The 12,174-nt window shown below is 33.9% G+C and overlaps 1 protein-coding gene across 7 annotated transcripts in view; it reads right to left on the bottom strand.

Moving 5' to 3' along the window:
- The window catches only part of IMMP1L (inner mitochondrial membrane peptidase subunit 1), a 74,374-nt gene that overhangs the window by 18,741 nt on the left and 43,459 nt on the right, over positions 1 to 12,174 (bottom strand). For all 7 annotated transcript variants that reach the window (XM_060159473.1, XM_060159472.1, XM_060159477.1 and 4 more), the window contains 3 exons: positions 8,122 to 8,255; positions 6,498 to 6,586; positions 2,560 to 2,686 (listed from right to left, as the gene is read on the bottom strand). In XM_060159473.1, coding sequence (XP_060015456.1) covers positions 2,560 to 2,686; positions 6,498 to 6,586; positions 8,122 to 8,226 — 321 coding nt within the window. In that variant the 5' untranslated portion in view covers positions 8,227 to 8,255. The remainder of the gene's footprint in view (positions 1 to 2,559; positions 2,687 to 6,497; positions 6,587 to 8,121; positions 8,256 to 12,174) is intronic.

Below are 12,174 nucleotides of genomic sequence, written 5' to 3'. Positions count from 1 at the left end.
TTAAAAAACGCAGCCTAGTAAAACTGGTGGAGCCAGGAAGCCTTCAAAAATCACTGGCTTGTCTTTCAGAACTAATACTGGCCCTGATTAGAAACAGTTGCCTTTCTTTTTAAAAATAATAAAGACAAATACATTTTAAGGGAAATACAATTTATGAGATGGGAGTAGAAATAATAATAGTAAGTAGAGGATATTTTGGGATGAAAAGTAGTGGCATGGTAAAGAATATAGATTCTGGACAGAGCCAGGCTGCCTGCGTTTGAATTCCAACTGTTTCTCTTACTGTTTGAAATTGGACAATTTATTTAACCTCCCTGTTGTTCAGCTTTCCCATCTGTCAAATGCTACTACCACCTTCACTGGGTTACTGTTTTGATGATTAAATAAATTAACCCTTGGAAAGAGTTTCAACAGTGTCAGGTACAGAGTAAGTACACAGTTAAGTGCTGGCCAATATTATTACAATTGTTTGTACACTTATAAACATGCAAACCAAAGTGAATGGAATACACCTGGAACAAAATGGCAGTGTCCCCTAATTTATCCTCTCAACAAACATAAAAATTCGATGAATGTCTTCTTTAAATAGAATATTCAAAAAATGTACGTCTTATAGTCCTCTGGTTATTTTCTCTGATTACTTAGCAGAGATTTTATCTAAATCTTTTCATCCTAATATTCCTCCTCTAATAATTTTAAAAGAAAACAACAGCAGTGTACACACTGTACACAGATAGTAGATGCTATCATTTATATATTTTGTTATTCTTTCTGTTGATAAAACTATTTCTGGTCTGAAGTATATGCTTGTTGCTAAAGCAACTTAGAAGTGACTAGAATGCCTCAAGAAATGAAAATAGTCATGTGAAGGTGAAACCATTACGTAAATAAGTGACATTTTTGAAAAATAAAAGGATAAGTATCCATGATGAAGGCCACAGAAAAATAGGTTACCTGATACCACATTCTCAACTTTAACATTATCACCATCAGCTACGGATTCCTAGGATGTTTAGCACTGTAGTAATAAACATCAAAAGTGTAATAAACATTTGCACAGCTGAACCATAGTCTATTAAGAACGGTAAATAAATAACAGATTATTTAATAGTCTACTGATCAAACTTATAGGGCAATCAGAGGCTATTGTAGGTCAAAATAAATTTACAACAATGAAGACCATTTAACTCTTAATTATATGTTTACACTGGGGATGAAGATAAAGTTACTTAACAGATGTAACAGCTCTATTAATAATCTGACAGTGACACAGAAAATTTAAACAAAAATAGAAAATTAAATTATAATTAAAGAAGAGTATATGCTGAGTAAACAGAAGGCTGCCCTCCCCTGCCACAAGCTGTCTCAGCAGCCATGTGACTGGTGAAAGGGGCTCACATGTTACATTTGCTCTTCACTCTTCCGTTCTACTGCTCTTGCTCTTCTTCCTAACTGAGTTGGCAAGTTGACTACACCAAAATATCTATCCTAAACATTTAAATAGGATTTTAAAAAACTAAACTACAAGACTGTGTTTGGTTTTACCAGATTTTCCACTAACAAGTCAGTGGAGAAACAATCTAAGCCAGAATTCCAGACTGCATTTACTTGTCATGTCTCCTTTGTCTCCTCCAGTCTATGACAATTCCTGACTTTCCTTTTTTTAAAGACCTTGACATTTTTGAAGAGTATTGGTCAATTATGTGACAGAATGACCCTCAGTTAGGGTTTGTCTGATGTTTTCTCATGAGGCTATACCTTTTAACAAGAGTACCACAAAGGTGATGTGCCCTTCTCAGTCCTTGAATTCAGGGGTCACATTATGTTGACGTCTTGTTACAGGTAAAGTTAACCTTGATCACTCAGTTAAGGTGGTGTTTGTCAGGTTTCTCCTCTACGAAGCTACTGTTTTTCCCTTTGTAAAAATTTCTTGGGAAAGATACTTTTTTTTTTTTCCCCCGTACGCGGGCCTCTCACTGTTGTGGCCTCTCCCGTTGCGGAGCACAGGCTCCGGACGCGCAGGCTCAGCGGCCATGGCTCACGGGCCCAGTCGCTCCGCGGCATGTGGGATCTTCCCGGACCAGGGCACGAACCCGTGTCCCCTGCATCGGCAGGTGGACTCCCAACCACTGCGCCACCAGGGAAGCCCGGGAAAGATACTTTGAGACTATGCAAATACACTATTTTTCCTCAAACGTCTGCCCATTATTTTGACATTCATTGGTGAATCTTGCCTGCAACAACTAATACTGAGATGTTTATACAGGGTTTTAAAAGAAAATAATTTTAAATTTTAAAAGAAATTAAAGAAAAGAAATTAAATTTTAAAAGAAAATAAAAGAAATAAAATATAAATATTTTATAAATATAAAAAGAAATAAAATATATAAACTATAATGGCCATGTTGTTCTTGATACAAACATACTTAAATTCTAATGAATGCATTATTCTAACTTATATTCAAAATATGAATAAAAGTTATAATCATTTGTCAGTGTGTTCAGTTAATGTTAATCAACTATGATACCAATCAATAACATAATTGAAATGTTACTTACATAACTATGGCTTTTAAAGAAAACTGATGGACTATTGCTGAGAATTTTGTCTCCTTCCAAACCAATTACTCTTTTACAAATATTTGATTTTGGATCACTTGGGCTTTTTGCAATCACAATGTCACCTCTGAGGGGAAAAAGTCAAAGAAATGTCAGTGTTATTATTAGCATAAACACATGCATGGCACTGCTACAATACTTTTATAAAGCAACTTAAACAAAGCCACACCTTTTATCCTCTGACATACTGACCCTCCCATACATTTACCAGCTTTGAGAACCTTTGTGACTAACTTTATGGGTCAGAATCTAACAATGAGAGTGATGGAAAAGCTATTAGAAGATTCTAAAATTTCTGATAATTCCATGAGAATTATCTTCTTGCACCATACCCACTCAGTGTTACTTCTGTGTCCAAATTTTAGAACCAAAACTATGAAAAAACAATTCCGTGTAAATACCACCAAATTAACCAAGCAAATTTGACTGCCCAGCAGTAGCACTGATTGACTCTAGAGCACATAAAAAGGTAGAAACATCATCTGTGTTTCCCTAGAGCTTAAAGAACTGAGGAATTGCAGCATATAAATTATACAACCTGGATAGTTTACAGTACAGTCAAAAAAGACATATATTTGAGAAAAAATATCAGAAGACTCAGCCAAATAAAATGCTAAAAGCTGTCCAAACATATATTACAAAAAATAAACTGGCAAATCAAACATATAGAACCAATATGGATATGATTACATATGGAAGACAGGATTCATGGAAGAAATAACAATCTACATGTACTAGAAGACTAAGAAGATATTGAAAATTGGAAAGGAAGAAGGAGATAAAAAAATATGACTAATGCCTCAACCAAAGAGAATACAATGCTCTTTCTGCATGAAATGAGCAATAAGTGAATTCTGTTGCTCACAATCGAAAGGATTTAATATATTTACTTATTATCTGTACCAGGTTCAGGAAATAATTTGATGTTGCTTGTAATAAAAGATGCATATATCAAAACAATATCAAAAGTCACAAAAATAAAAGGAAGATGATGGTTAAATCAGAAACCTAGTTATTGCTATATATAAGTATTACTATGAGTTCAAAACTTTTGGTAGTCAGGTCAAAAAATAAATTATGATTAATTACATGGCAATCATTACCTAATAAAATAAAGTTTAGTTTGGGAGGTATGACAAAATTTTCCTTAACAACTAAGTTAAAGAGGAATATACAAGAAGGATACTTATGTAAGGAAAGTAAAGATACCATCTTCATCAGAACTTTACAGAAAATACAGCAACAGTATTCAGAACAGTCATTTCTTGAGGTTATTCTTGATAAGAGTTTAATGCTATTAAAACACTAAATTCTATAAGTTGGAGTGCAATATAAGGCTTACACTTGTTTGAAAATGTTATAAAGTATCTCTTTCCAACCAACTGGAACCATGTCAATGGAACTGTTCAGATGAATAAGTTTACAAATATTGTAACCTATGTAACATACTAACAAAGTTGATTTTGGCTAGCTTTGGGGAAAGAAATGTTTTCCATGGGAGTTTTATTCATCTTGTTTTTTTTGTTTGTTTGTTTTTTGCGGTACATGGGCCTCTCACTGTTGTGGCCTCTCCCGTTGCGGAGCACAGGTTCCGGACGCGCAGGCTCAGCGGCCATGGCTCACGGGCCCAGCCGCTCCGCGGCATGTGGGATCTTCCCGGACCGGGGCACGAACCCGTGTCCCCTGCATCAGCAGGCCGACTCTCAACCACTGCACCACCAGGGAAGCCCTCGGCTTAAGTGTTTTGACAAAATAATCAATATGATCCTCAAAACAAACTCTGCACTTGAATGGCAACGTAAAAAATCATAATTCAGTCAAGGTGTTTTAATAAAAAGCGTCATTACTGTATACTGTATTTCTGGTGGTCTGACCAGATATTATAGGCACAGAGCTTAAATCAAAATATATAACCTTGGACTCTCAACTCTTTCAAATAGGATTTTAAAAGAAACTTAATAGAACTAAGACTGAAATTTTCCTGTATCATTTATAAATATCCTTATTATCCCCTCCTAGATTGTAAGCTTTTGAAAACAAGGGTTAGTATTTTGCTAAGCCTAACATTCTCTATCAGGTACAGCACATCTTATAAGTGAGGTGCTCATTAACTATTTGTTGAAAGAATAAGTAGTAATAAGAGACTATGGTTGTCTCAAGTATGAGTGTTCGGTCCACTGGACTGAAAAATCTATGTCCTTTAGATACCAGATATGCATACTTTCATTTTCCCTAAATGAATGGCTACTCTATCTTTAGAAACAGCTAGCAAGAGGATCTCTTGCCAGGGGTCAGAGATTCCCCTGAAATCTCAAGAGTTCTGTGCTACAGATAAAAGAAAAAAATACTCAGGACAGTAATGTTTTTAAAATAGGAGTTACCAACTGACTACCTTGGCTGTAAAAGTTACTTTGGTATGTCTCCTATAAATGCCAAAGTTTGAACTGTCCTTCCACCTAATGGGCCCCCTGAAGGAGCAGAATACAAAATAAAACCTCTAAAGAATCTTAATTTACTAAATATAGTTATTTGTATTACCATCTGAATGCAAAGAGTATCTATCCAAAAAAAAAAAAAAGACAATATTGAGCTGTCCATTCAAACACTATTTAGCCAATGAGTCCAGCTCCTTGTTAAGGATGCTCAAGGACTATGAGAGTGAAATCATGTGATTAGCATGGAAAACAGAAGCTTGTCTTCATGTTGCAGCGAAGCTAGGTCTCCAGTTAATCCAAAGACTGTAATAAGTTATTTTGATACAAGTTAAAAAGAAAAGGAAGCTAGAACATAACCTGTTATATAAGTTTTATTTTATAACCTCATATCTATCAATTAGGTATTATCTTGAAGTTGTTACGGATAAAAGATCTGAGGAATTACCCACAGACCATGCTAGACCATACAGCTTGAGCAAGAGAGAGTTTCTATTTACAGAATCTAAGATAGTAGAAGAACGAGTAAACACAAAGAACAGCTTTACACTATTCTTGGTGATTTTTCAGTAATGTAAAGTAGACTATTAAAAAGGACAATAATGAAAGAGGAATGCCTAAACCTACTTATGTTATAAGCTAAATACCAGCTCAAGTGAGTAAAATTTGTATTTTATGAAGATGAAATGTGATACAGATCTATTTTTTCAGAATTATGAAAAACTAATGGACCCCAAATTTTAGGGAATCAAAGGGGTGTCCTTTAGAAAATACACTAAATTACTAATACTTCACATCCATTCAGAAGGAATAATAATCAGGGAGTTAAGTAGAATAAACAGTATCTCAAGGATTGGAAACACCACTTAGACTAGGATTTTAAAAGATGTAGTGGCAAACAATATTTCCCAAGGAGTTTTTTAACTTAATATAATTAATCAGGAGACTTATAATAGATAAGATTCCTGGCTCCCAGCTATATACAGTGCTATAGTCTAAAAATCACCAACTGCTCATCATAGACTATAGAGAATAAGACAGTCATCAACAGAAATGCAGGATTATTTTAAAAATTAAAAAATCAAATCACTGATTTGGATATGTAATGTAATGTAACCTAAGTCCCTGGTTCTTTATTCAAAACATAAAGACAAACCCACCCCCCACCCCCACCGCAAAAGAAAAGTAAAGAAGGCTTCTTGAATGCACATTATAAAAGGGACTGCTATCTACTTTGCACAATGATACAAGGAACTGCATGTTTAAAGAAACTATTAAAATTTCTCAAACTGAGAGAAAAAATTTGAGCCAAAATTTCATCCAGTTGGTCATTAATTTGGTTATTTACAAAAGTTTTTAAAGCTAAAGTTAAGAAACTGCAGAAAAGACACAATATGTGTATGTGTGTTTTCACCATCAGTTTAATATACCTGTGGCAGAATTTACCTTTGGATACCATAAAAATGTCGACTAAGATTTTCTGCAAAAACAATATCTGAATTTTGAATTGTAGGCTCCATTGATGGTCCAGAACACTGAAAGAAAGGCAATTTTAAAATTTAAGTTGAAAACCTTTTAAAATATAAATCATCTGAGCAGGCTTAAAAGAAAGAAAATCAAGCAAATGTTCTTCAAGCTTGGAGGATGATTCATAATAAGCTGGAAGCTCCAAGATAAGTTCAACTCTACAGAGTAGCCAGCAAGTCTGGAAAAACAGGCAAAATATATTTAAAATGGTTTGTTAATATTATATTATAATAGAGAAATAAAATAACATTATCTATGTTTCCAAATTTTGGCCATCTCGTAAAATTTAAGCATTATGAGGGCAGGGACTTTGTCTCTCATGTTCCCAATTGTGTAACCAAGGTCAAGAACAGTGCTTGGCATAAGGTTGATACTCAATATATACTTGTTGAATGAATAAATTAATGATTTTTTTTTCTTGCTACTGTCAGCTATCATCCAGTGCCCATGACAGTTATTTACCAAGTGGTATCATACTATTCTCAATGAGTTGATGCCTTTCCTTTTCTTCCAAGAGAACAGCTTACTCATTTGATGGGGCTGCAACTTATATTTTCTACTGAAAAATATTGGCATAATGAGATGTACTTTAAAGATTTTCATATTAGTAGGTAAAACAATTATCTTCATATATATCTCAAAACTGTAATAAATGATCATTGCAACTTGAAAAATCTAAACATAACAGTCTCCATTCACTCCACTTACATGTAAATAAAACTTTTTACTCAAAACTTCCTACTTGGGCAGAAAAAACAAAGACCACAATGCAAGTTTTTTGCTAACTCTGTAGCCTACTGGAAATACCAATGTAAATTTAAAAAAATCAAAGAGGGGAGTTTCAGTTAAATATATTTATTTGTATTACTCCAGCTCAGCTTGAGATTATATGACTGTGACTATCTTAGGGTAAACCTGATAAAAATAGCAACACCAACAGCAAAACTTACTGACTGAACAATCAATCAATTTATTCTTTCATTTATATGACAAAAGGTTAGTATTGTCATGGTTGATAGATTTATGATGCAATATTAAGAAAATGCATTGGTAGGAGGACAGCCTTAACATTTTAGTGTTGACACAAGGCAGAATAATCATTTATTTTCAGGACAGTTACTGATACTCTTCACAGTGGTTAAAAGTAGGGGTTTTGAAAATCAGAGAAATCTGTGCTGAAATTCCAAGTCTACTTGGAATTGTGGGACCTGCAGAAAGTTACTTAAGCTTTCTGAGCCTCAGTTTCCTCATGTGTATAATAGATTTCTAGTAAGTATCTCATAGAGTGTAAAAGATTAAATGAGTTAATAAATGTAAAACATCAAACACATCCTAGAACACAGTAAGTAGCATTCAATAAATGGTAAAAACTAGTATTATTAGATTAATAGGGCCTTTGTGCCCCTGCAAGAAACAATGCAGGACCATATTTAAAGTTACAGTTCTTATATTTTATATCAGTGCCAATTCAAACACTCTCTTCCTTCAATTAAAAAAAAAACACGTATTTTAAATGATTATTTTCTTGAATGTAAAAACTTACCATGACAACACCACCAACGTATTCAAAAGCACAATGAGCTATACAGCCATACTGAATAGTATAGCCAACAAGCCGAAAGGTTTTTCCCAGAACACCACGAAGCATAGTTCTATGTAGACTCTGCCACCATTGGCCTGATGGTAAATTTCAAAAAGTTTCATGATCAATACTATTTAAAAACACTTAAGAAATAGCTCTATTGTAAAATATTTTACAATCACCCAGAGTGTATTAAATGCCTAATATGGTTTGGTGCAGAAAATCAAGAGTTTATTTTCATTTTTGCCGAAGGTTTATTAAAATGGCAAATTATAGCCACTTAATATTGTGATCTTCTAAACAGATTATATTCAAATATCACTGGGTTTATATATGAATTACATAACTAGTAGACTCTGAACTTGTCTCTCTCCTTTCATGCCTTGGTTATTTCTTGGTATTAAGGCAGATGTCTAAGAAATGATATTAACTCTTTCAAATACTAATAATAGTTTTTCATAGTGTTGCCTGCTATAGTACATCAGTTCTCGTCATAACATAATATAGGAATAAAGGGGAAAGCACTAGAATAGGTGTATGAAAACGCAAGTTTTAAACTGCTTCCTTTATTAATTTGCATGATCTTCAATGAATCACTTAACCTCTCTGGGCCTTAATAAAATGGAAATAACAGTATCTCACAGAATGGTTCTGAGAATCAAATTCAATAACATGTCAAAGTGGCTTTGTAAATTATAAAGTTAATTCAGTTTTCAGTTATTAACTATTGATATAACAATGAACACATGAATATTATGAAACAGCACAAAGAAACATGTATTTTTAGAAAGCTATATACCTTAACATACTGATATTACTCATTTAAAACAGTCCTAGTATTTGTCCCTTCCTTTCCATTTACCTGATAAAACTATGTTTCAAGCATTTCTCAACTAACAGCCTAATGCTTAGGCTAAGACTCCTATGCACTGTTCTCAGATTAAATTTGCTAAAACACATCAACAATAATAATATGTAACATTTGCTCAATGCTTGGATATGTCAGGTTTTACAAATTAATCTCTGTGAGATAGATAGTATTACCATTATCATTTTATAGATAAGACAAAGGAACCTAAGAGTAGTAAACTTGCATGCTAAACATCACAAAATCTGAAAATGATACTCAAGAACTTAACCATTATGTTACAGTGACTTCCATATTACTCCCTTGCTCCCATAACCTCAATGGCTCTCTATCAGATCAAGTACAGATTACTCATTTTCAGAATCTTTGACAGATGGTTCCCATTCCATCCTCAGATTCCAACCTGATCTTCCCTGATGCTCCTACATGAATGAACTACTCCATCATACTGGTCCAGTTTACTTAGGGTATACTGCCCAACCAACACTTATGTATGCCAATACCCATGCCTGGAATATACCCATCATGATACCCATCATGTATCTAATTTTTAACTCTTCTCCAAATGCTCTCAACAGGCAAGTTTTTCCTTCTCCTCTGGGTTCCTATGGTTCCTTATGTTCATTTTGTAATGATTAAGAACACTGTTTCTAAAGCTGATCTTGTCTTGAGCAGGTATCCTGGCTCTACCATATTTTAGCTGTGTGATCTTAGGAGGTTATTTTACCTCTGTAAACCTCAAGTGCCTTTCCCTGTAAAATGGCCTTAGTATCAGTACCTATCTCAGAGAGTTAGTGAGGATTACATGTAATCAGATACACAGTCTGTGTAGCAGAATATATCAATAAATTCTAGTTACTATATCATTCACTTGGCAATCAGCATGTGCTGTATAACCTCATAACATTAGTTGCATTTTCAAGTGTCTAAGTTTCTCCCTAACTTATGTTTAAATAAAATAATAGAATTTTTTTTTTTTGGCTTCACCACATGGCTTGCAGGATCTTAGTTCCCCAACCAGGGATTGAACCCAGGCCCTCGGCAGTGAAAGTGCAGAGTTCTAACCACTGGACTGCCAGGGAATTCCCAATAATAGAATTTTAGAGCCCACAGCATAGAACTATGTCCTTTATTAGTGTTTTATTACTTATTAGTGTTTATTCATCTATTAAACATTTATTATGTCTTCTCCGGCAGCACCCCAAGAAATGTTACTTATGCTTTGTGTCACTCACCTACCTTAAGCATACACTGATTATAATACTTACCACACTGTATTATTCATATCTTTTCCCTTATTACATACTATATTTGCTTATATGTCTGTGGGCAGTGACTGTGTAGTATTCATCTTTGGGTCCTTAGGGCCTACCAAAGAATGCTTGCCTGACTGAATTAATGAATAAATATTGAACCCAAATCTCCTATAATTTCAACATCTTTAGTATGATAAAAATGGTTATAAGGTTCAAAATGATTATCAGAAGACCACTAAGATTTTTGGTTAATGAGGAGACATGTTAATGTCATACTCATTGAAGAAAGAAAAAAACTGTCAGTAACATATTAAAAAGTGTTCTCATTAAATCTTTTAAGTAATATGAAATATCCCATCTTAGGAATCTGGCTTACAGTAATAACTGATGCGCTTTAAAAAATACTGATATTTAGAATTTCATAAATAAGAAGTGATATTTAAAAACACTTCATAACTGAGGTTCAATTAATTCAGAAAAGACTGAAGAGGAATAACAATAATAGAACATTATTTGTAAAGTTAATTAGGTTGTGTAAACACTACTTTGCTCCCACTATAAAACTAGGGAAAAAAGTAGGGGTTAAGTCCGAAAGCTTAGCTTTGAAAATGTGATCTATGAAAACAAATCCTAAAAAGTAGTGAAATGAATATTACATTTAAAAACTAAAATAGAAATGAGCTTACTTGATGTTAGAGAGGGGATATATTATCAAACAAGAAGAAACACGTGGCCCTCAGCAAGAAGATATTGTTAACACAGATAAAAGGTGAAATTTAGAGGGGAAATTAATAGCAATCTACCAAAATTTAAATAATTTGGATTATGCAATAGATTATGCATTTGGCTAAAAAACATACTAAAAAAATACAAAGATGCTATAACAATACAATGGTTCTGATTCACTGAGAGGCCCTGTAATTAACTCCCATTCAGAAGTAATTGGGGCCATAAAGCCTTTTTTTATTACTCAGTAAATGCTCGATCCCAAATACAATGTTTGTGATGAAACTGTCTCATAAAATAATAAAACAGATGAGTGATCAGAAAAAAGAAGTTAACAGACATTGTTTCTTCCCTAGAGATATTAGCAACAGAATGGTGTCTGAAGTGTCTGAAACTATTTTGGATCTTAATCTCCTAGATGAAAAGAGTGATGGAGCTATTTATGGAGGACTCTGAGGATCAAGACTACTTGGTCTTATATTTAAAAGTGCAATGAGGAGCACTGTTGAGAAATACTGAAATTGAGAATAAGAGCTGATGAATTTTTTTTTAAGAGAAATCTCAGAGTAGAAAGTAACATTCATATAAGACATAAATAAACCACATACACTGCTAGCACTCCGTAGATCTACTAGCAAAAGGGATTAAATAACACAGAGGTTTCAAACCTCTGGTTTACATAGTGATTTCAAGGGGTCCATGACTCTATATATGCATACATTTGCCAGATATCTTGTTTGTCCCTTTGGACTCACTCTCTACCTTTCTCCATACTGCTCTCTGCACTTGGAAAACTGACCTATATGAACTACATCAAGGCACTTCAGTCAAGCTTCGACTTCCAGCAGGAAGTCAGAGGAAGGAACGGTTATGTATTTTCCTGGCTCCCTCCCTCTAGAGTCTTCTCAGGCTGGCTATGTCTTTGGACGAAAGGTCATTGTCTCCAAAGGCAGAGGAGCCACTTTGAGGGGTTTCCTATTGGCCAAATTTGAGATTTAAAAAAAATAATAACAGTAATAAATAATATATTAGAATAAAAATGAAATCTACTGAGGACATTTTTTTAAATAGAAGTATGTGTTGGGGACAAGGAAAGTTCTTTATCAAAAAAATGGCAGCTAATATATATATAGAGAGAGAGAGGGAATAATGAAATTATTACCA

Source organism: Lagenorhynchus albirostris, chromosome 9, assembly GCF_949774975.1.
Source record: "Lagenorhynchus albirostris chromosome 9, mLagAlb1.1, whole genome shotgun sequence".
In the NCBI taxonomy this organism is placed as follows: Eukaryota; Metazoa; Chordata; class Mammalia; order Artiodactyla; family Delphinidae; genus Lagenorhynchus; species Lagenorhynchus albirostris.
This window is presented reverse-complemented; position numbering and strand designations above follow the sequence as displayed.